We start from the raw sequence: 24,418 nt of genomic DNA, 5'->3' as shown, positions 1-24,418 counted from the left end.
GCCACATCCTCTTCTCATCACCCCAGCAACAGCACAATTGTTTTTGTCTATAATTGGGCCTGTTACAAGTATCTCTCAGTTTAGCCATTAGGAATCATCTCCTTATCTCCTCCATATCTTTCTGTCCTGACCCTTCCCAACACACAAAGGGCTGCAAAGGCCAATGGACAAGGAAAAACTGATTCAACCTAAAACAAGGGAAGGGCTTGGTTTATCAGGCCAGGTCAGCCCTGGACTGGAAGATGGAAATGCAGGGTAGCAGCAGAAAGCTGCCTCTTCCAGTCAGGCAATTAAACCTAAATCTAGAAACATACCCGCCCACAAAGCTCCACAGCCTGCTCCATGTCCCTCCAGGCAAACAACAGCTTCTCAGAGGCTGAAAAAAGAAGAAAGAAAAGTCCATTACTCTGCTGCATTTGAGGAAAGGAAGCTACCATGCTGGGATTGGAGGAGTCCCCAGCATGTCACAGGGACTGTACTCACTGATTCCAAACTCCGTCTGCTCACTGTACTTCTCCAGGTCAATCTGGATGCTGGTTTTAAAGAAATCCAGCTTTGCCTTCAGCTGTTGGGACAAGGAGGCCATGGAATTCTTCATCTTGGAGAGATTGCTATTGTAACGCAGCAGATTCATCCTGTGGAGAAAGTGAAAAGCGTCACGTCGGTCCAGCCCCAGAGGAGCTGCACATAGTGTCCCAACTGATCCCACACACAGCTTTCAAAGTCACTCTCATTCAAGCTTACAGATCCCATGACCCATGATCTGCCCACATTTTCCTGTGTCACCAAGACAAATGAACAGGGCTGAGTGGAGCTGAGGTGGCACAAAGACAACAGGGTTAGAGGCTGCAGCTCTTAGCTCTCCATTAATTGCAAATAACTCCACCTTTATCAAGAACTTCCCCCTCCCAGATAGTGCCTCACTCTTGGACCACTGTAGGGAAGGTTTCTTTTCCTGTTATCCCCCTCTAGCCAGGAGGCCCAAGTGGAGCTAAGTATTCCCAAAGGGACCCCACTGTACATGGCTGCTCGCTGCCCCTGCTGAAGCAGGTTACAATCCTCCTTCAGAGTCCGAATCGTGTGCCAGACCTGACCCCACACCTTCCGTAGCTGGAAGAAGGACAGATTCTTCTTTGGATCCTGAACTGGAAACACAGAGAGAGCATATGTTGTTTAAAAAAAAACCAAAACACGACTTACAGGAGCAGTGCTGCAGGGTAGGAGTTAGCACCCACTCCAAGTCTGAGATAGGGTGCTACCTCCTCTTGAACTTACACAGCCAAGTCTCTGTGCCCATCACATCCCGTATGGGGCACTAGCAAGGCTATTTCACTGCAACTGGCTACAGTTTGAGAGTCTAACTCAACAGATCATGATTCTTCTCTACTCTCAATTAAATCCCACCCCAGAGATTGAATGCTATGACAATCTGCTTCACTCCCCACTCCACTCAAGAGCAGATGTCCGCCCCCTACAGCTCACATATACAGCAAACTCTGCGCTGATTCCCCATGGAAATAACCCATGCCCAGGGGAAGTCCTTACGGATGCAGTCAACACTTTCTGGATGAGGCCGCAGGAAGATCTGCCTCTCATAGGCAACTTTACGGTTGTCAAAAAGGAAAAGGAGGTCTGTGTCCGTGGCGTCATTCACCTGCAGAGATGAGACCTATCTCAGTACTCTCCGATACAGTATCCCACAGCAGCCTCCACTGAAATAACCCAGAGCCAGCTAGCTCGCCATGGCCCAGGATAGTGTGAGCAGCAGGAGAGAGGGCTGCTCTGCTTCAGTGAAAACAAGAGTAGGGTGGAGGGAGTGTGAGGCTGGGTAGGTGCTCAGCGTGCATGTGCCAGGGTCAAGTGCCAGCAGGTGCAGGCTTGGCTAGCAGTGTTCAAGTTTCAGCCCCAGGCTCACCTTGCTGTCAGCCATACATTGAATAGCCAATTTTTGAGGGTATAGTGCAAGCCCCGCCTCCTGCAAGAGCTCCTGCTCCTGCTCTGGAATACCAGTATCTGACTGAATCCTGGCCTTCACAGTCTGCAAGGTTTCCTCTTCTGTCACAGGGTACATGTGCAGAGTGCCCGTAACCATGTTTAGGACGCGAACCAGCTGCAAGAAAAGAAGTGGGACATGGGAAGAAGCCAGGGCATGGAGGTCATGGCTGAGCAGAGTTGCCAGGACTCAAGACCGGGGATGGAAAAGGAAACTAGGAACACTTGGTCCATATGGCCACTTTAGGGCTGCTTGGCAACATCATGCCAAGATCTTTGACCTGCATCAGACAGAAGGGAGGCCATGTGACACAGAAAACGGGACCAGCAACTCCTCTTCCCTCCACCAGAGAGAGAGAGAGGCACAGACACTCAGTGGAATAACAGACAGGAAAATCCCTGTGAATACTTCTCCTCAGCTGGCCAGGAAGAAGCCAATGTGTCTTGGACTTCGCCCTTCCACATCAACCATTGCTAATTCTCCCTGAATAGTTTTCCAGAGTACTTTTCCTTAATTGTTACCAAGGATATGTCTACACTATGGGATTATTTCGATTTTACATAAACCAGTTTTGTAAAACAGATTGAATGAAGTCGAGTGCACGCGACCACACTAAGCACATTAATTCGGCGGTGTGCGTCCATGTACCAAGGCTAACGTTAATTTCTGGAGCGTTGCACAGTAGGTAGCTATCCCGTAGCTATCCCATAGTCTCCGCAGTCTCCCCTGCCCATTGGAATTCTGGGTTGAGATTCCAATGCATGATGGTGCAAAAACAGTGTCGCGGGTGATTCTGGGTAAATGTCGTCACTCAATCCTTCCTCCGTGAAAGCAACGGCAGACAATCATTTCGCGCTCTTTTTCCCTGGATTGCCCTGGCAGATGCCATAGCATGGCAACCATGGAGCCTGTTTTGCCTTTTGTCACTGTCACCGTATGTGTACTGGGTGCTGCTGACAGAGGCGGTACTGCAGTGCTACACAGCAGCATTCATTTGCCTTTGCAAGGTAGCAGAGATGGTTACCATCCCTATTGCACCGTCTGCCATTGTAAATTGACAATGAGATGACGGTTATCATTTTGTACCGTCTGCTGCTGTCACGGGTGCTCCTGGCTGGCTTCGCTGAGGTCAGCCGGGGGCGCATGGACAAAAACGGAAATGACTCCCCGGGTCATTCCCTTCTTTATGTTTTGTCTAAAAATAGAGTCAGTCCTGCCTAGAATATGGGGCAAGTCTACTAGAGAGCCAGAGAGCACAGCCGCTCTGGGTCAGAGCCCCAGAGATCCCGCAGAAATGATGAGCTGCATGCCATTCTAGGGGGTGCCCCTGCAACAACCCCACCCGTTGCTTCCCTCCTCCCACACTCCTCCTGGGCTACCATGGCAGTATCCCTCCATTTGTGTGATGAAGTAATAAAGAATGCAGGAATAAGAAACACTGACTTTTTAGCGAGATAAAATGAGAGGGAGGCAACCTCCAGCTGCTATGATAGTCCAGGGAGTACAGAATCTTTTCTTTAGACATGAAAGGGGGGCGGGACTGATGGAACTCAGGCTCCAGCTGCTATGATGAGGACCGTTACCTAACATTTTGCACTATCTGCCAGGAATGACAGAGAGTCATTCCCATTTTTACCCAGGCACCCCCGGCCGACCTCACCAAGGCCAGCCAGGAGCACTCACGGGATGACGACCGTTTTCCACCATTTTGTACCGTCTGCCATCAAGAAAGGAACGGGAGGGGATGCTGCTATTCAGCGCCGCAGCACCGTGTCTACCAGCAGCATGCAGTAGACATACAGTGACATTGAACAATGGCAAGAAACGATTGGGTGGGGCAGGGGTGGTAAATTGACGAGATATACCCTGAACTACCCGGGACAATGTTTTTGACCCTACAGGCATTGGGAGCTCTGCCAAGAACGCAAATGCTTTTCGGAGACTACGGGGACTGTGGGATAGCTGGAGTCCTCAGTCCCCTCTCCCTCCCTCCATGAGCGTCCATTTGATTCTTTGGCTTTCCGTTAAGCTTGTCACACAGCACTGTGCTGACTCTCTGCTGTGGCCTCTATCATAGCCTGGAGATTTTTTCAAATGCTTTGTCGTTTCGTCTTCTGTAACGGAGCTCTGATAGAACAGATTTGTCTCCCCATACAGTGATCAGATCCAGTATCTCCCGTACGGTCCAGGCTGGAGCTCTTTTTGGATTTGGGACTGCATCGCCACCCGTGCTGATCAGAGCTCCACGCTGGGCAAACAGGAAATGAAATTCCAAAGTTTGTGGGGCTTTTCCTGTCTACATGGCCAGTGCATCTGAGTTCAGATTGCTTTCCAGAGCGGTCACAATGGTGCACTGTGGGATACCGCCCGGAGGCCAATACCGTCGATTTGCGGCCACACTAACCCTAATCCGACATGGCAATACCGATTTCAGCGCTACTCCTCTCATTGAGGAGGAGTACAGAAACCGGTTTAAAGAGCCCTTTATATCGAAATAAGGGCCTCGTTGTGTGGACGGATGCAGGGTTAAAATCGGTTTAACGCTGCTAAATTCGGTATAAACACGTAGTGTAGACCAGGCCCAAGTGACTATTTTTCAGCTTCCAGTAAATCTAGGTCCCCTTGTGGCTTCAAAATAAGCAGACTTTAACAAACTTGGAACTGGTAAGTAAGAAAATCTAAGGGTTAAACAAGTTCTCGTGAACTGGCAGTTTCTCAAGAAGACACTATTAAATGCATAACTTCAAATTATTCTGATATGAAAGATAGGACGAATATTAAGAGGTCAATATGGCTCCATCAGGAGCTCTTTAAATGACCTGAAATAAAAAAGGATTACAATAAAAAAGTGGAAGCATGGACAAATTGCTAAAGAGGAGTACAAAAGAACAACAAGCATGTAGGAACAAAATCAGAGAGTTATATACCTAGCTACTAACTGATGACAATAAGGCTGAGGAATTTAATGCCTGTTTTACTTCAGTCTTCACTAAACTGGTTAAAACAGTAACCACATACTCAAACACACTTATTAACATCAAGGGACCAGGGACAGACACCAAAAATAGGCAAAGAACAGGTTAAAGAAAATTTAGATAAATTAGATCTACTCAAGTGGGCAGGGCCTGATGAAATTCATCCTGTGGTACTTAAGGAATTAACTGAAGCAATCTTGGAACCATTAGCAATGTCTTTGAGGACTGGACAAGGGAAACATACTACCTGTCTTTAAAAAGGGAACAAAGAGGACCTGGGGAATTACGGACCTGTCAGTCTAATTTTGATACTTGGAAAGATACTGGAAAAAGTAAACGATCAACTTCTAAGCATGTTGAGGATAATAGGGTTAAAAGTAATATCCAGCATAGACTGTCAAGAACAAATCATGCCAAACCAAGCTGATTTCCTTCTTTGACAGAATTACTAGATTGGGGGGAGAGGGGGAGCAGCAGACATGATATTTCTTGATTTTAGTAACACTTTTGACACAGTCCCACATGCGGGTCTCATAAGCAAACTAGGGAAATGTGGTATAGATGAAGTTACTGCAAGGTTGGTACACAACACGTTGAAAGACTGTATTCAAAAGTAGTTATCAATAGTTTGCTGTCAAACTGGGAGGTCATATCCAGTGGGTTCACACTGCAGGGGTCAATCCTGGGTCCAGTACTGTTCAATATTTTACTTGAATACTGGAGTGGAGATTAGGCTTACAAAATTTGGATGACACCAAGATGGGAGGGGTTACAAGCACTTTCAAGGACACAATTCGAATTCAAAATGACCTCGACAAATCAGAGAATTAGTCTGAAATCAACAAGATGAAATTCAATAGAGGTAAGTTCACGTTGTACTTAGTACTTCACTTAGTAAGAAAAATAATGAAATGCACAAACTACAGAATGGGAAATAACTGGTTAGGTAGTAATACTGCTGAAGAGATGCTGGGAATTATAGCAGATCACAAATTACATATGAATCAACAATGTGATGCAGTTACAAAAAAGGCTAATGTCATTCTGGACTGTATTAACAGGAGCGTCGCGGTAACTGTCCTGGTCTACTTGGCAACTTCAGGCCTCAGCTGGAGTGCTGTGTCCAATTCTAGGTACCACACTTTAGAAAAAAATATGGACAAACTGGAGAAAATCCAGGAAAGTAACAAAAATGAAAAATGGGTTAGAAAACCTGATCTATGTGGAGAGGTTAAAACTGGGTATGTTTAATCGTGAGAAAAGACGACGGGAAACTTGATAATCATCTTCAAATATGTTAAGGGCTGTTCTAAAGAGGATGTTGATCAATTATTCTCCATATCCGCTGAAGGTAGGACAAGTAATAATGTTATAATCTGCAGGAAGGGGAGACTGAAGTTGGATATTAGGAAAATATGTTCTAACTCTCAGAGTAGGTAAGCTCTGGAACAGGCTTCCAAGGGAGGTGGTGGAATCCCTGTCATTGGAAGCTTTTAGGAATAGGTCGGTCAAACACCTGTCTGGGATGGTCTAGGTTTACTTGGTCCTACCTCAGCACCAAGGATTGGACTTGATGACTTCTTCAAGTCTCTTCCAGTCCTACATTTCTGAAGTCAGCAGAAGGACCAAACTCTGTCATTCTGCTGCTCAGCAGTCTGCAGCCCCAGAGAGTCTAAATAAACCATCCACACTATCGCACCACAACATAGACCAATTCAGTACAGAAGGAGCTTCCCAACATGGGGCCTGTCCATTTCTGTGCCACAACTCTTTGTTTACTTGACAGCACTGCAACTCTACTCCCTGCGGATCAGCTCTGCATTTGGGGAGAACAATATTGACCTCCTTTGAAAGTGTTTTGAGATCTACTGATGTAAGAGATCAGTATGATAACTGTTATTTAGTACCATGCTGTAACAAAAAACTCACTCTTGTGGATATACTTGCTCAGACCAGCCCTCAGCAGAGCTTTTCCTTCTTACAAAGCAGCCTCTCCCATCTTAATGGGGTTTCTTCACATCCTTCCCTAGCCCATGACTCAGGCTTCTCTCTCATAGGCTAACATAAGCCACACACTCTGGACACTGGTCTGTCCATGAAAATCCAGTCCCAAGACTCACCTTTAGGTTTAGTATATCATCCAATGCCTTGAAACAGCCATTGGGTCCATAAACAGGGTCTGTCCCTCTCTGCCGCGGATGCCACGTTAACATGAGCTGCAGCCATTTCTCCAGCCGCCCAGCCAAAATGCTATGAGGCAGAAACAAGAAAAACCAGAGAAGAAATACGTGTTTCAGTTGGCCATACCAGCTGGCATCCACAAAAAGAGATGCGAAGCTCAGACCTGCCGCCATAATCTCTTAACTAAAGAACAGAGAAAGGAGCATGGAACCTTCTACAGCAAGCTAACAGGATCCTCCTGTTTTCATCTACAGAAACTTCAGCCAGATGAGACCATGTGCATTGGGTACTAAACTTTTCAACAGATCAGCAGGGTCATAGAAACAAACCAGACCCATTCTTATTCCCAGGAGGACATAGCCAGCTTATCCCCATGAGGTGCATTTGAGTCTCACCTGTTTAGATTATTGGGATATGGTAAACTGCTAGAAAATTTCACTTCTCCAGCCAAGTCTTCATAGACAACAATATCCAACTCGCTCTTCTGTCGCACTTTTGTGTGCCTAAAAAGTTCAAGCAGGTACACTGTCAAAGTAAAGAAGGTTCTGCGATCCCTCTACATGATCACAACTGCACCTGACCCTTCCCAGGGCCCACATTAGCCTCTAGCCTATTTCACAATACACACAGGCTGCTGAAAACACAGACAGACAGCTAACGAAATCTGTCCCAAATATCTTATCCAGCCATTTGCAACTCCCCTGCAAAACATCCCAACTTGTATTTAAACCTGACAGCAGATATGCTGATGCTGCTCCAGCTCCAGGTTAATTCTGTTTGCCCAAAGATTGTCAATTCCACTGGCCCCATAGATAACGTAGGTCTGTCCAAAAGAGATTTACCAGGGAAGACTGAGCCTGGCAGCCAACTCAACACTCAAGTGAAAGGATCAGCTCTCCCACCCCAATGGGAAGGGTGAGATACTAATTCCACAAGCCCTAGGAACCACCCAACCTGCATGACAGTCAAGTGTTTGAAGCCAGAAAAGCTCTTACAATGCCTAAGTTCAAATCCCTAGTAGGCCATGAAACACAGAATGATTAATCCTAAAATTGAGAACCCCTTCCCTCAAACACCATGAAAACAGGACAGTACTTTGGATGCCACAGAGACTTCCTCCTCCTTCTCTGGCCCCATCTTACTCACCATTGCACAGGCTGCCAGTTGGGCAGAAATGGTCTGAAACCTGTTATGCATTCAAATGCCAGTGTGCCAAAGCTCCAGTAATCCACCGTCACTGTGTACTTCTGCTGTTCCAGCAGCTCTGGTGCCTGGGTTAGCCAACACAGGTTAAAGATTAAGCCACTCTTCTTCTCAGACCTCAACTGCACCTGCCTCCTTGGATGTTCATTACTGTTTGCACATCACTTTGGAAAGCTCATGCTAAGTGTTTTATCACTCAGGAGCCTTATTGGACTCATTAGGGGTTAATGAAACTCACACCCTCTATGCAGCAGAAGTTAGCAATGAAATGTGAAAACCCAAATGTTGGCAAAGAGCAACAATACAGCCTGTTCTTTTGCTTCAGCATGTGTATCCCAAACGCATCCATACCTGCATGGTTGGGATTCCTCTCCCACACCACAGCCAGATTACAGTGCCTGCTCCCTCCTGCTGCTCCTCCCCACAGACCTTGCTGGTCACAGCAACGCTACAAGCTAAACCCACTCCTTACCAGGTACTGCAGTGTCCCAACGAAGGAAGTGCACAGACTGCCCTGATCCAGCTCCTTAGCATACCCCAGGTCAATGATCTTGTGTATTAACTGAGAGAGACAGATGGCAGGCAATAAGAGGACTGAAAACACATTCTGCAATGAGAGCATGCACTTCTACAAAGAACAGATGATTTCAGTACTCAGAAGCACTAGGAGAAAGGCAGGAAAGCATCAAGGCAGTGTTGCACTCTTGCATGATCATGAGAACAAAGCCGCAGATAAAGCCACTCCCCAGGGTCATTATGAGCTTGAGATGCAAGGAACTCGAGATGTTATTGCTGACTTACAATAAAGCCCAGTCTGAATGGAGGGACTTTCCTAGGAGAGCTGGATCATTCTGGTCTTTGAATAGGAGTTTATTTCTATTTTCTGAGGAGATGTTCACTGCTCCCTTGAGAAGCAAGAAAGATGGCCAGATCTGTGCCTGTGCTGGCTTTCTGCACGTGGACACAGCCATTATAAGAACTCCTGTGCTGCCTCACATGGTACATGGGAAGCCTCACATGGATACAGCCATTATAAGAACTCCTGTGCTGCACCCCTGGTACCCCTATGTAGGGGGTGAGACCTGGGAAAAGTGGGCATGGCCATAACTTTCCCTAGTTACTCTGGTGTATGTCACGGTCCAGCCTGGCCCCAGGATCAGGGAAGCACAGAGATGGCTTATGGTCCCTTGGAACCACTGCATGAGGTGTCATGTGCTACCTCGTGGTGCCCTGACTGGGAAAGGGCAGACCAAATATTCATGCTTAGACTGGCAGTCTGCAGCATTACAGTACAATAGCCCAGGCATCATTTCATCATACAGCCAGGACTAGGCACAGAGTGTTTAAACTAAAGCCTCGTGGGACTTGTTTCTGCATATCAGCGAAGCATCAGAGAAGCCGAGAAATCTGGTGGTCTGAGCTCAGTCTGTAAGCCAGGAACCACACACCACCCAGCCAATTTCTAAATAAATCTGACACCTATTACCACTTTGGCAAAGTCACTTCCTCTCTGCCTCACTTCCCAGTCTGTAAAGGGTGGGGTGAGTGGGAAAGAGAAGGACACAACTCATAGTACTTCCATGTTCAGAGAAATCATTAGTTAGCAGTTTGGATAAATACCAAGAATTACAAGATGAACCCCACCACCACCACCTCTCAGATCACATTCAGACACCCTCATTGGGGCTAGTCATTTTAGCTTGCAAGATCTCTGAGAGGGATCATGTTTTCAGCTTCAGCTCCTAGTCATTCACTCAGTCTCACACACACACACACACACACACACACACACACACACACACACACACACACACACACACACTCTTTCGTGCTCCAACTCTTACACTCCACTCGCTGTCTATATGGCCAAAGTCACCCGGATCCTGCTCACCCTTTGTTCTCCTTGCTGTAGGACAATATTCTCAGGTTTCAGGTCTCTGTGGATGATCCTGTTCTCATGAAGGTACCTGAGAGCAGAGGCTGAGACAGAGAGAGGCAGCTGTTACTCAGCACAACTAACACCTCCCAGCATTACTCCAGAGGGCCTAAGCCTGCAGGCTCTAAAAGGCAAACACAGCTGAGAGGAGATTACAGTGAGGGAGGACAGGGTTGGGGATGCAGTACAACGAGAAGGTTTGGCCATCACATCCATGGAAAACCCTCACTGACCCCTTCCCTATCCCAATCTAGTTCCCCCTGGCATCCCCCCAGGAGACAGGTACCAAGGGGAGCTGCTGCAGGGAGGAAATGAGGCTCCAGGTGGGAGAGGGGCTGTAAGGGCCAAGCCCACCTTAGAGAGAGGAAGTGATGACCCAGTGACCACTGTGCCAGGCCAGGTCTGCATTGCCCTCAGTCCTTTAGCTGGCTGCAGCCCTCCCCACCAGGGAATACTTCAACCACATCCAGCTAGCATAGCCATCTCTGCAGCGTCCAGGGTCACACTTAAGGCAGAGGGCATGCCCAGGGACAGAGTCATGGCTGGAAGGCCGATACACTCCAGCTATGCTGAGCCAACATGATCATCCCAGGATATGGGGAGACATAAAGAGGTAGATCAGAGCTACTTCCCCACTTTGTGTGTTAAGAGAAACTCAGGCTGAATGGAGAATTGGGACCAAAGTCTGCATTTTTCATGTTCAGCCAAGCCAATCCCTGAGCAAAACCCTGCAGCTGTTAGGTGGGGACACAGCTCACTCTGGCTGTTTGTAAGGAAGAAGCTAGCAGCATTTCTATAGCCTGCAGCTGCACTTCCTTCCCAGCACTGACTCAAAGGGACTCACTTCCCACTGCCTCCACATCCGTCATGAGGCAACACGTCACAGAGCGCAGAAGAGAATCCAGTGCCCTCAGACTCCCCTACAACCATCAGTCTGCTTAGCCTTACTTCAGGGAGACATCAACAATCACCCTATTCCAGGAGTGACTTTAACCCTTAGGATGCTGCCTAATCCCCAGCATGGCCAGATCCCAGGATTTCAGATGGGCCACTAGGAGGTATTACTGAGAAGAAGGGAACATTTCTAGCTAACCAGGGTCAGGGCCTTGGAGCATTAGACCTCGGGTTGCTCCCTCCACTACCTACCTGTCCTCTCAGCATGACACCCACCGCCTCTTACCAGTCCTCAACCTCTCCTTGGGCCAAGAATGAGCACAGGGGAGGCAAACAGAAGCTGTCACTGGGCCAGAGGTGCACAGAGTGAGGGGCAGGAGGAGAAGGTTCTGTTCAGCTTTTATGCCTCCAAGAAGAGCAGTTTGCTCCTCCTCTTATTCATTCCCCAGGCTCACACCAGCCCAACAGGCACTTCTTAAACTCCTTCCTCCAAAATACACTGCATGAGCCAAGACCTACATAAGAGCCACAAACAACCCACATGGATGGGGGCCTGGCTGCCCTGGAGAGGGTTCCTTCCCATGCTTCACCACAACAGCAGACATCGCTGAGGTGCACCTGTCCACAATCCCTAAATACTCATGTTTGGGGACTGGAGGCTGGCTGTGCTGGGGGCATCACCTCATTACCATAGGTCACTTAGGGTGGTATATGTTTGAGGAAAGGGGGCCTGTTCAAAGCAAACAGTCCACAACAACGCTATAATGTTGTTGTGCATTCCCATCAGTCTCAGATGCTATGGTGATAATGTAAGTCAATGCAGAGATGAGGAGCCCACTCCAGTGCTGAGGATGGGCTGCAGCTGGGAATCCCTATGAGGAACACAAGCTGAAACTCGCTCATCCTGCCTAGCACCTCCCAAGAAATCCCTTGAGCACATTTCTCGCTGGGAAAGGAAACACACCGCTTTCCACATCCCAATGGCAGAGACAAGTCATAGGCCACTTCCCTTCTGGGGAGGCCTGCAGAGCAAGGCAGGAAGGAGAATTCTATGAGATACCTATCTAAAGGGGAGGCATCTAGCATCACAAATCTACTTCACATGGAACTAAAATGGCTCCCTTCCCAGATTGGGACAGCGGCAGGCCCTGCTGCCACAAAGTAGCATTAGGCAGACCCAAAACGAAAGAATTAGCAAAAGCCACTAACAGCAAATTCTTTTGCAAGCACATCAGAAGCAGGAAGCTTGCCAAACAGTCAGTGGAGCCACTAGATGATCAAGGTACTAAAGGATTACTCAAGGAAGACAAGGCCATTGCGGAGAAGCTAAATGAATTCTTTGCATCAGTCTTCACTGCAGAGGATGTAACGGCGATTCCCATGAGGGAGATTCCCACACCTGAGCCATTCTTTTTAGGCAGCAAATCTGAGCAACTGTCCCAGACTGAGGTGTCAATAGAGAAGGTTCTGGAATGAACTGATAAGTTAAACAGTAATAAATGACCAGGTCCAGATGGTATTTACCCAACAGTTCTGAAGGAACTCAAATGTGAAATTGCAGAACTACTAATTGTGGTACGTAACCTATTGCTTTAATTAGCCTCCATACCAGATAACTGGCAGATAGTTAATGAAATGACGACTTTTAAAAAAGGCTCCCGGCGTGATCCCAGCAATTACAGGCTGATATGCCTAACTTCAGTACCACGCAAATTGGTTGAAACTAGTAAAGAACAGAATTATCAGACACATAGATGAACAAGATTTGTTGGGAAGAGTAAACATGGCTTTTGTAAATGGAGATCATGCCTCTCCAATCTATTACAATTCTTTGAGGGTGTCAATAAACATGTGGACAAGGGTGATTCAGTGAATATAGCTTACTTAGACTTTCAGAAAGCCATTGACATGGTCCTTCAAGGCTTTATGCAAAGTAAGCAGTCATGGGATGAGAGAGAATCAGGAACTGGTTATAAGACAGAAACCAAAGAGTAGGAATAAATGGTCAATTTTCACAGTGGAGAGAGGTAAATAGTTCTGTCCCTCAAGGATCTGTACTGAGACCAGTGCTGTTCAACATACTCAACTGATCTGGAAAAAGGGGTAAACCATGAGGTGGCAAAGTTTGCAGACAATACAAAATTACTCAAGATAAAGTCCAAAGCTGACTGCGAAGAGTTACAAAGGAATCTCACAAAACTAGATGGCTCAACAATAAAATAGCAGATGAAATTCGGTGATCAATGCAAAGTAATATACAGTGAAAGACATAACCCCAGCTATACATACAAAATAATGGGGTCTAAATTAGTTGTTACCACTCAAGAAAGAGATCTTGAAGTCATCATGGATAGTTCTCTGATAACATCTGCTCAGTGTGCAACAGCAATCAAAATAGCTAACAGAATTAGAAAAGGGCTAGCTGATAATAAAACAGTAAATATAATACCATTATATAAAATCCCTCTTATGCCCATACCTTGAAAACGTAATATAGTTCTGGTCGCCCCATTCAAAAAAAGATGCATTAAAATTAGAAAAAGTACAGAGAATAGCAAGAAGATTGATTAAGGGTATGGAACAGCTTCCATGGGAGGAGAGATTAAAAAGACTGGGACTGTTCAGCTTGGCAAAAAGTTGACTAATAGGAGATCTGACAGAGGTCTATAAAAATCACAAATGGTATGAAGAAAGTGACTAAAGAAAGTGTTATTTACCTGTTCACATAACACATGAACCAGGGATCACCCAATGAAATTAATACTCAGCAGGTTTAAAACAAACATAGGGAAGCACTTCTTCACGCAATGCAGTCAACCTGTAAAATTCATTGCTAGAGGATGTTGTGAAGGCCAAAGCTATAGGTTCAAAAGAGAGTTAGATACATTCATGGAGGATAGCTCCATCAATGGCTATTAGCCAAGATGGTCAGGGATGCTACCCCCTGTTCTGGATGTCCCTAAACCTCTGACTGCTAGCCGCCAGGTCTGGATGACAGAGGATGGATAACCGCCCTGTTCTGTTTGCTCCCTCTGAAGCATCTGGCATCAGCCTCTGTTGGAAAACAGAATACTAGGCTAGATGGACCCACTATGGCCATTGTTATGTTCACTTACCGATATCAGAGAGCAGGATGAGAATGGCTCCCTCACGTAAGCCACAGCAGTTCTCAAACTGGTTCAAGTACTGCAGAGGATCAAAACAGAGTGTAAACTAATCTCCTCTGTGCCCCAGTCCTGGGTTTGGCCCCAATCCTGCAAATGCTTATAGATGTGAGTAGCTATGCAGAACTCAACAGCATTACTCAAATGTATAAGTGTCTGTAGGATCGGGTCCTTAAATAGTAAAACTACAACTTCAAGCACCATTTCCCTCTCCACAGACAGGAAAATTGCCATCATCTTCTCCAGCAGCTCTTCCAGGAGGAAGAAACCCCTTCACAGCTTCCTCCCCCGTGTCCCGCAGCAGTTGGCTCCGCCAGCCAAGCACCAATCTCCCTAATTCCAGCCATGTGCTTTGGGCACTATCTGCATTTGGGCTTTTAGCAAAGGTTAGAAAAACAACATCAAGACCAAAAAGAACAAGTTCTTTTTCCTGCTGACAGCTGGGAGCTTATCACTTCTGGGCAGAGGTTCACCCACTGACCTGGTATGGGATGTTCTGGGCCATACTAACATCCTGTTCTCTATCTCTTACACATCCCTTGCTCTCTATGTGTGCATCCCACAGACACACATTTGCTCACTGCCCCCAACAGAAATGGAAAGTTTCTAATAAAAATCCAGAAAGAGGATGAAAAAATGCATCCGGGATCAACCCTGCCACTTGCTCAGAGGAGGCACAAGCAGGCACAGCCCCAGTTCAGGAGGATTAGGTGGCAACAGCATGTGGAAGCAGCTGGGTAAATCCCACTGAATCACCTACAGTTGAGCCTCTTCTGAGAAAACCCTACACTTCCCCTAGTAGTCCCTGCCCTCCCATGATCATCAGCCCAATGCCTCACCTTGCGAAGGTCTCCACCCTGGCAGTATTCCATGGCCAACAGAGGCAAGTCAGTGGGTGCAAGGTTCTGCATCCCTTCAGGGACTTCGCGGGCAGCCACCACATTGGGATGATTCAGTCTGAGGAAAGGAAATGAGGGAAGCATGAGATCACTGGAACCAATTCATCTCAGCCTCCTCCCAGCAATAACGGAAAGGGCCAGCATCCTGAAAAGTGATCATCCAAATGAGAGCTTTACAGTCTCACACACAGGTAGGTATTAAGGAAGGTCACAATGAGACTTTAATCCTTCGGACACAGAACTAGTGCACTTCAAAAGCTTCCTTCACCCTGCTCAATCTACTCTCTCCCCTCAAGACAGGGCTTTAGTCCTAACTCATCTCCCAGCTGTCAGTTTCCTCATTCTCTCTACAGCATCCAAACTTTGAGATGCAGCCTGCTCTTAGCCCCATGAGAAGTCAGGGCTGCATTCAGCCCATTGCAGCCTGCACAAAGGGGGCTGATTCAGCAGGGATATAAATGGTGGGGTAAGTTAGCCTGGAAACTGGGTACCTAGCAAAGTCATGTAACTTGCACTGATGGGACTTTCAGTGCATATGCAGGACACTCACAGAAAACAGCACAGGAACAACAACAAATAGGAAGTTGCAAGATGAAGCAGCTCCCTAACATGTACTGCCCCCGGGCTCCTGGGGCCAAACACAGCCCCAAACTCCATGGACCTCAGCACCAGGGGCAGACCTGGATGCAAGTTACAGGACTTAGCCTCAGAAAAGGGGTGTGAATGACCTTCTCCCCCAAGAAATGTAACCTGCATTCAGCACACCGCATTCCCATTGCTGCTGAACTGGGCTCAGCTGGAAGCTGAAGAGTGTTGCAAGCATCTCCCTGTATGACAAACCCTTCTGCATGCACTTCACAAGCACTATAGGCAGCACATGCTACATTACAGATTCTCAAATGGAGTCTGAGTAAAGTCCCCTTTGAAAATATGGGTCTGGTTTTGTGAGCCCTATTGTATTTAGATGGCTATATGAGCCCAGAGATGTTAACAAGGGTTTCAGTCTTAAATACGGTTTGTTGTACAGAGACCTCAGGCAGCTTAGTGCCATGACAAACAAACAATATTAAACACCACTTTAACCTTTTATTAAAGATACAGAAAAGGGAAAATAGTGAATACTTTATAGTTCAAATGTTTTAACTAAGGCTTTCATATTAACATCCCTTGCTCCCTTTCGCTGAGAAGAGTTTCTAGAAGGAAAGATACTCTTGTGTAAGAGTCTCTTCAGAGGTATTAACAATGAAAATAATTCTCCTTTTGGGGAAAGAGAAAGGAGGGGGATAGAAAAGAGAAGAAATAAGATGGGGATGGAAAAGGACACATGGGGAGGAGGCGGGGGAGAGAAAGGCTCACAGCCCAGGTGGTGATTGGGTTTCAGCCAAAGCCAGTAGAGATGGTGACATCCCTTGAGTCCCTCCCTCTGCCCTAGTCTGGTGAACACCTCTCAGAGTCAGGATAACAAAGGACAAGGATCCCAGGAAATGGACAGGGTAGTAGCTGAGATGGTGCAGTTTGCCCAGTGACTTCTTCCCTGAAGTCCTTCTTTAAAGGACCCCAAAAGGAGTGATAGTGGGATAGCCCACCCTCTCATTACTCTGTCCACTAATTAGGTGTAATTGCCAACACACTAACTTTCATTCACAGATTTTTGGTGTCACACAGTCTTGTTTACCAGGCATGCTTTTAACAAAGTTTTTCAATTATATCAGTAGGCCTTTTTGTGTGGACTAATTCAACCTGTCTCCCTTTCACACCTTTTTCCATTAACATTATTATAAGTTATTGTGACCTTTTATAAGCTTTTGTTCACTTTTTACAGTTGAGCTCACAATTAGGGTAAATGTGTAGGTCCAATTATCACAACAGCGCTCCAAAAACTTTTGTTTCTCCACTGTCTCTGCAGAAGCAGCAGCAAATTACTAAAGCTTATTTCACATCACTGATGATGCTGATGCACAAACAGAAGAAAGTAAATAAAAGGCAGCGGCACTGATTCCTACCAAACCACATCCCCTCTGGGGAACGGTCAATGGAGAAGACATGTCAAGAAACAGACTTCACCTTCGAAGTGCTTGACAGCGGCCATCCCATTCCATTCCATCCCATCCCTTCCCTTCCCTCCTCGCGCTCATGGATTCAGACTCTTCTACACACAGATCTAGGCCCTCAGCTGCTGAGCAAGATATCAAGGAGTAAGGGATCACACAATGCTCACCTTTTCATTATCTGTATTTCTAGACACCATCTCTCCCGATTTCGGAGACTTAGCTCCTGACGACACTGTTTAATAGCAATCTGTTCCCCTGTTTCCTGTATAGACACGGAGAGAGTTAGGACAAAAACATTTCCACCAGAGATGTGAGGACCAACAGAAGGTGTAGTGGCCCCAAAAAAATGTAAGGCTGTTCTTGGGGATCCTCCCCAGCTCTTCTTCAAGGCCCTTCCCAGGGAGCCAGTTATTTAGGGCACCAAATATTCACCAGAACAGAACACACCAGCTCATGCTTCCCCCCATCCCCAAAAATCTCCTCAAAACCAGAATAGTACCCTGAATTTCGGGCTCATGCTTGCAAGTCTCCACAGTGAGGCTAAATTCTGAATCATGGACGTTTACCCTCTTTTCATACAGAATGTGTCAACAGGGGCCAAGTTAGCAGAAACAAGAGTCCAGCAGAGCTGTCATGCTCACAACTCAAGGAAGTAGTTCTCAGATTGGTTGTTTTCCATAAGCCTTAGCTGCTGTGGGGGTTCAACATCAGAGGAAGCAGCCAGCAGCCATTTGCTTACAAGACCCAAGGGAACAGTCTAGGCTGCAAGCAGAGGAAGAGATGGGAGCGAGCTGGAGGCTGAAAGCTCTCACTCCCTAGGTGTACGAGTGGATGGTGAATACTAGTACCCAGTAGCCTCTCCCCCATCCCAGAGAAAAGGGACCCCCTACCTTGTTGTGCCATCTGAGGACATTTCCAAATCCCCCTGTCCCAAGCCTTTCCTTCATCTCCCAGGGGCCGCACGTCTGGATCTGCAGGGGAGGCCGGCTCATTGCGGTGAACGCCTGTGGCTGAAGTACGAGAAGGGGAGGGACAGAGACCCCGTTATTAACTTCCCTGTGAGTGAGTGAGTGACGCTGGCAACACAGGAGGCGGGTGAAGACACCACACCAGGGCCCATCTGCCGGGGTCAGACCCGGGCGCGGGGCAGTTCGGCCTTGGCCCCCGGGTAAAGAACCGGCCCAGGAGCCCAGGTCTCCGCTCCGGGGGAAGCGCGGCCGGGCCCGGCAAGGCCGCCCCGCCTGCCCGGGTGGGGGAGGGCGGGAAGCGGGCCCCGCGGCGCCCCTCACCTGCCCGCGGGACGAGCCTGGCGCTGCCGGGTCTCGGGCCCAGGCTCCGGCGGCCGCCCCCGCCCGCGGGCCTCAGCTGCAGCCTGGCACCAAGGCCGCAGCAGCGCGCTCCCGCCAGCGCTTCCGGCTCTGACCTCACGGGACACGTGGGGCCGCCGGGCGGCGCCCCCTGCCGGCCGCGGGGACGCGCTGCGCCACGGCAGGTCGGAGCAGGGACCCGCGCGGGGTCCCGGACAGCAGCGCGGACGCGGCTCCTGCACAGCGATTTCTCCGGCGTTAGAGGCGGGGGCGCCACAAACAAAGCTGCAAATCCGTAGGGCGTTTGGCCTGAGGGGCAGACTGGAGAAAAAGCTTCCAGCGCCTGGGAGGCGAGTAGTCATAGCACCGGCACCAGGCGCAAAGCCCAAGGCAATAGGACTGCGAATGGACGTAAATGCTTGGCCCATCGGGGCCTTTACAGACACATGGCTGGGGTTGCAGACACCACTTCAGTTCCAAGGAGTTATTTTTGGCTTTGCTTGATTTAATAACATGTTCTGTTTCTGCTGTAATGGGAGCGGCTGAGTACAAAGATAACAAGGTGAGTGAGGCAGGAGGGAACCCCAAGTCAAGTGCCATGCACCACTCCTTGCACACCCTACCTTGTACTTATTCAAGCTCTCTTGGCTCTAGCAATCTTTCTGCAGGCATGAGTTCTCCTCTCCCCCAGGAAGGCTGGGACAAGCTATTTACATCAATAGAATAATTGTGGTACCACTGGTTTCTCGCAAATGAGACCTAATAGGACAGCAAGGAATGTCTTACTCAATGTCCAACACACTCCTTGTCACTGCCTGCTCTTTCCCACACTCTCCCTGCTGCTCATCACAATCTCTCCCTTCCCTGGGTCTTTTCTCCCCACTCACCTTATCCATCTCTCCCTGCTGCTCATCACAATCTCTCCCTTCCCTGGGTCTTTTCTGCCCCCTCACCTTATCCATCTCTCCCTCCCACCCACTGTGCTCCACTACTCAGAACATTGTGACAACTCACCCAGAGATTGGCAGAGATGCTTTTCAAAAGCCTGGTGAGCTCGGAGAATAGGAAAGACAGGCACCTAAGTCACAGTTTCTCTTCCCTGCAGAGCCAGTCCTTTGTTTATCTTGTTCACACCCTGCAGCAAGGAGGAAAGAAGTTCAGCTCTGAAGCACCTATAGTTTTTTAAATTCTCTGAAATGAGAGATTACAGCAGACTTCAGGGATCAAGAGCTTTGTTTTTCTCACTAGTACCCTCCTAGACAATTGCTAAGATCTGACTCTTGAAAACTGTCATTTCTCATCTGTCACCTAAGATAGGTGAATTCTGCCTGTAGCCAGGCAGGTAATCAGGACAGGGGTCTCTGACTGACATACAGGCCTGGTCTACACTACACGTTTATACCAATTTTAGCAACTGATTTAATGCTGCACCCGTCCACACAGAGGCCCTTTATATCGATATAAAGGGCTCTTTAAACCGGTTTCTGTACTCCTTCCCGATGAGAGGAGTAGCGCTGAAATCGGTATTACCATATCGGATTAGGGTTAGTGTGGCAGCAAATCGACGGTATTGGCCTCCAGGCGGTATCCCACAGTGCACCACTGTGACCGCTCTGGAAAGCAATCTGAACTCGGATGCACTGGCCAGGTAGACAGGAAAAGCCCCGCAAACTTTTGAATTACATTTCCTGTTTGCCTAGGGTGGAGCTCTGATCAGCACAGGTGGTGATGCATCCCAAATCCAAAAAGAGCTCCAGCATGGATCGTACGGGAGATACTGGATCTGATCGCTGTATGGGGAGACAAATCTGTTCTATCAGAGCTCCGTTACAGAAGATGAAATGCCAAAGCATTTGAAAAAAATCTCCAGGCTATGATACAGAGTCCACAGCACAGTGCTGTGTGACAAGCGTAACGGAAAGCCAAAGAATCAAATGGACGCTCTTGGAGGAAGGGAGGGGGGACTCAGGACTCCAGCTACCCCGCAGTCTCTGAAAAGTATTTGCATTCTTGGCTGAGCTCCCAATGCCTGTAGGGTCAAACACATTGTCCAGGGTGGTTCAGGGTATATCTCCTCAATTTACTCCCCCTCCCCCCCCGGTGAAAGAAAAGGGAAAAAAATCGTTTCTTGACTTTTTTCAATGTCGCCATATGTCTACTGCATGCTGTTGGTAGACACAGTGCTGGGGCACTGAACAGCAGCATCCTCTCCCCTCCCTTCCCCAGTGGCAGATGGTACAGTGCAGTAGGACTGGTAGCCGTCTTTGTCATCAGCCCGTGAGTGCTCCTGGCTGGCCTCAGGTGAGGTCGGCCAGGGGCGCCTGGGTAAAAATAGGATTGACTCCCGGTTATTCCCGGCAGATGGTACAGAACGGCTGGTAACCATCCTCATCATAGCAACTGGAGGTTGAACTCCATCAGCCCCCCCTTTCATGTCTAAAGAAAAGATTCTGTACTGCCTGGACTATCATAGCAGCGGGATACTGGGCTCCTCTCCCCCCGCGCCGTTTAATGTCCTGCCTGGACTATCATAGCAGCTGGAGGCTGCCTCCCCCTCATTTTATCTCACTAAAAAGTCAGTGTTGCTTATTCCTGCATTCTTTATTACTTCATCACACAAATGGGGGGACCCTGCAACGTAACCCAGAAGGGTTGGAGGAGGAGGGAAGCAACGGGTGGGGTTGTTGCAGGGGCACTCCCTAGAATGGCATGCAGCTCATCATTTCTGTGGGATCTGACACGGAGCGGCTGTGCTCTCTGGTTCTCTAGTACACTTGCTACATATTCTAGGCAGGACTGACTATTTTTAGATACAACATAAAGGAGGGCAACATTTTTGTCTTTGCATTCCAGGCCGACCTCAGCGAAGGAGCACTCCATGACAGCAGCAGATGGTACAGAATGACTGATAACGGTCATCTCATCGCCAATTTACAATGGCACAGTAGACGGTACAGAACGACTGGTAACCGTCTCTGCTACCTTGCAAAGGCAAATGAATGCTGCTTGTAGTGCTGCAGTACCGCTTCTGTCAGCGGCATCCAGTACACATATGGTGACAGTGACAATAGGCAAAACGGGCTCCATGGTTGCCATGCTATGGCGTCTGCCAGTGCAATCCAGGGAAAAAGGGCGCAAAATGATTGTCTGCCGTTGCTTTCATGGAGGAAGGAATGAGTGACAACATTTACCTAGAATCACCCGCAACACTGTTTTTGCACCATCATGTTTTGGGATCTCAACCCAGAATTCCAATGGGCGGGGGAGACTGTGGGAACTATGGGATAGCTACAGGATAGCTACCCACAGTGCAACGCTCCAGAAATCAACGCTAGCCATGGTACATGGACGCACACCACTGAATTACTGTGCTTTGTGTGGCCGCGTGCACTCGACTTTATACAATCTGTTTTACAAAACCAGTTTATGTAAAATCGGAATAATCTTGTAGTGTAGACATACCCTCAAATGAGATGTTGGAGCCTTTGCTGATGGCCAGTGAAAGAAAATTAATCTTTTCCTTCAGTGCAACCAATAAGGAGATCAGCTTCTGATGTCTGAGATCACCATGAAATCCAAATTGCACTATTGCCACTTTCTCAGGGGGGATGAGTCCAACCTGTGGACTCAAGTGAGCACTTTACTGTACCATTACATTTCCTCTGATGTCCAATGGGCTGGAAATTCCCCAAGGAGTGTAAGGTTTACTAAATATTTACAAGGCATTTCAGCAATCTGGTATGACCCTTGTCCAAAGCTCCTTTTAATAGCAGCCTCATATATTGCTCCCTTCTGGACACACAGAGTCTTTACTGTGAATGGATACAGCCCACAGATACACAATACTACAGCCTGGCCAGAGGAGGTTCTGAGTGACTCTCCTTACTGAATGCAGTGAGGGCCCAAAGTAAGTGCACAGCATGTCTCAGGATCAGACGCATGCAAATTTAAGATTCACATTTCACGTGCACTGGAGTCAGGAAATTCACACTTAAGGTTCCCATAGCAACAGGAACTTGGCTCCCCTTGTGTGTATGTATTACAAAAGGGTCTTTTATAGGAGCACATAACACTGGGATCTATCAGCTGACAAGAAACAGCATAATACAAAGGATATTATATAAATATAAAGGAAAATGTGCAAATATACAGACTCATAATACATAGGCCAGGAGGGAGTTTTAGTAGACCTGCCAGAGAAGGGACAAGTGGGGAAGCAAAACAAGGTTACAGTATCAGTGAAAGGCTGGTGAGCAAAGCTCTCCCTGAGGAAAAGGACCAAGCTCTCTAGAGGGTATATGTTGTAAAACTAGTGTGGGCTACCTAGAAAGGTCTCCATTTCTGCATCTGGGGCTACACAGTCAACTCTCTACTCTCTGGGATGACACAATTCTCCTACGGCACCTGGGATCCCACAGTCATTCCCCATGCCCTCTGGGGATGCAGGGGTCAGTACAGTCATGGCTTTATCCCGAAAGCTATTTTTTGTACAGTAATAACTAAGGTTGTCGATTAATCACAGTTAACTCACGCGATTAACTAAAAAAAAAATCAATCTCTATTAAAAAATTAATTGCTGTTAATTGCAGTTTTAATTACAGTGTTATAGAATACCAATTGAAATTTATTAAATATTTTGGATCTTTTTCTACATTTTTATATATATTGTATTCTGTTTTGTAATTGAAATAATAATATATACTACTTTTATTACAAATATTTCACTGTAAAAATGATAAACAAAATAGTATTTTTCAATTCACCTCATACAAGTCCTGTAGTGCAATCTCTCTGTCATGGAAGTGCAACTTACAAATGTAGATTATTTTTTTTTTTGTTACATAACTGCACTCAAAAACCAAACAATGTCAAACTCCAGAGCTTACAAGTCCACTCAGTCCTACTTCTTGTTCAGCCAATCGCTAAGACAAACAAGTTTGTTTACATTTACAGGAGATAATGCTGCCCTCTTCTTATTAACAATGTCACCAGAAAGCAAGAACAGGCATTTGCATGGCACTTTTGTAGCCGGCATTGCAAGGTATTTACGTGCCAGATATGCTAAACATTCGTGTGCCCCTTCATGCTCTGGCCACCATTCCAGAGGACATGCTTCCATGCTGATGACGCTCATTCAAAAACTAATGCATTAATTAAATTTGACACTGAACTCCTTGGGGGCAAACTGTATGTCCTCTGCTCTGTTTTACCCACATTCTGCCATATATTTAATGTATTTCATGTTACAGTAGTCTTGGATGATGACTCAGCACATGTTGTTCATTTTAAGAACACTTTCACTGCTGGTTTGACAAAACGCAAGGAAAGTACCAATGTGAGATTTCTAAAGACAGCTACAGCATTCGACCCAAGTTTTAAGAATCAAAAGTGCCTTCCAAAATCTGAGAGGGACGAGGTGTAGACCATGTTTTCAGAAGTCTTAAAAGAGCAACACTCTGATGCGGAAACTACAGAACCTGAACCAAAAAAGAAAATCAGTCTTCTGGTGATGGCATCTGACTCAGATGATGAAAATGAACATGTGTCAGTCTGCTCAGCTTTGGATTGTTATCAAGCAAAACCCGTCATCAGCATGGACGCATGGTGGTTGAAGCATGAAGGGACATATGAATCTTTAGCGCATCTGGCACAAAAATATCTTGCAACGATGGCTACAACAGTGCCATGAAAATGCCTGTTCTTACTTTCAGGTGATGTAAACAAGAAGCGGGCAGGATTATCTCCTGCAAATGTAAACAAACTTCTTTGTCTGAGCAATTAGCTGAACAAGAAGTAGGACTGAGGGGACTTGCAG

At 47.2% G+C, this 24,418-nt stretch overlaps 1 protein-coding gene across 3 annotated transcripts in view; it reads right to left on the bottom strand.

Moving 5' to 3' along the window:
- IKBKB (inhibitor of nuclear factor kappa B kinase subunit beta) overlaps positions 1-18,692 on the bottom strand; it is a 24,719-nt gene extending 6,027 nt beyond the window's left edge. For 2 of the 3 annotated variants that reach the window (XM_050939962.1, XM_050939960.1), the window contains exons 1-15: positions 18,586-18,692; positions 18,187-18,306; positions 17,464-17,558; positions 15,186-15,303; positions 14,299-14,368; positions 10,244-10,332; positions 8,825-8,914; positions 8,296-8,420; positions 7,545-7,652; positions 7,089-7,218; positions 1,916-2,110; positions 1,546-1,654; positions 1,022-1,145; positions 484-635; positions 315-376 (exon numbers count right to left, since the gene is read on the bottom strand). In XM_050939962.1, coding sequence (XP_050795919.1) covers positions 315-376; positions 484-635; positions 1,022-1,145; positions 1,546-1,654; positions 1,916-2,110; positions 7,089-7,218; positions 7,545-7,652; positions 8,296-8,420; positions 8,825-8,914; positions 10,244-10,332; positions 14,299-14,368; positions 15,186-15,303; positions 17,464-17,558; positions 18,187-18,288 — 1,569 coding nt within the window. In that variant the 5' untranslated portion in view covers positions 18,289-18,306; positions 18,586-18,692. Of the gene's footprint in view, positions 1-314; positions 377-483; positions 636-1,021; positions 1,146-1,545; positions 1,655-1,915; positions 2,111-7,088; positions 7,219-7,544; positions 7,653-8,295; positions 8,421-8,824; positions 8,915-10,228; positions 10,333-14,298; positions 14,369-15,185; positions 15,304-17,463; positions 17,559-18,186; positions 18,307-18,585 lie in introns of all 3 variants that reach the window. The other variant, XM_050939961.1, reaches the window with a different exon arrangement.
- Positions 18,693-24,418: the final 5,726 nt, after the last annotated feature.

Source organism: Gopherus flavomarginatus, chromosome 2 (assembly GCF_025201925.1).
Source record: "Gopherus flavomarginatus isolate rGopFla2 chromosome 2, rGopFla2.mat.asm, whole genome shotgun sequence".
NCBI classification, from domain to species: Eukaryota; Metazoa; Chordata; order Testudines; family Testudinidae; genus Gopherus; species Gopherus flavomarginatus.
This window is presented reverse-complemented; position numbering and strand designations above follow the sequence as displayed.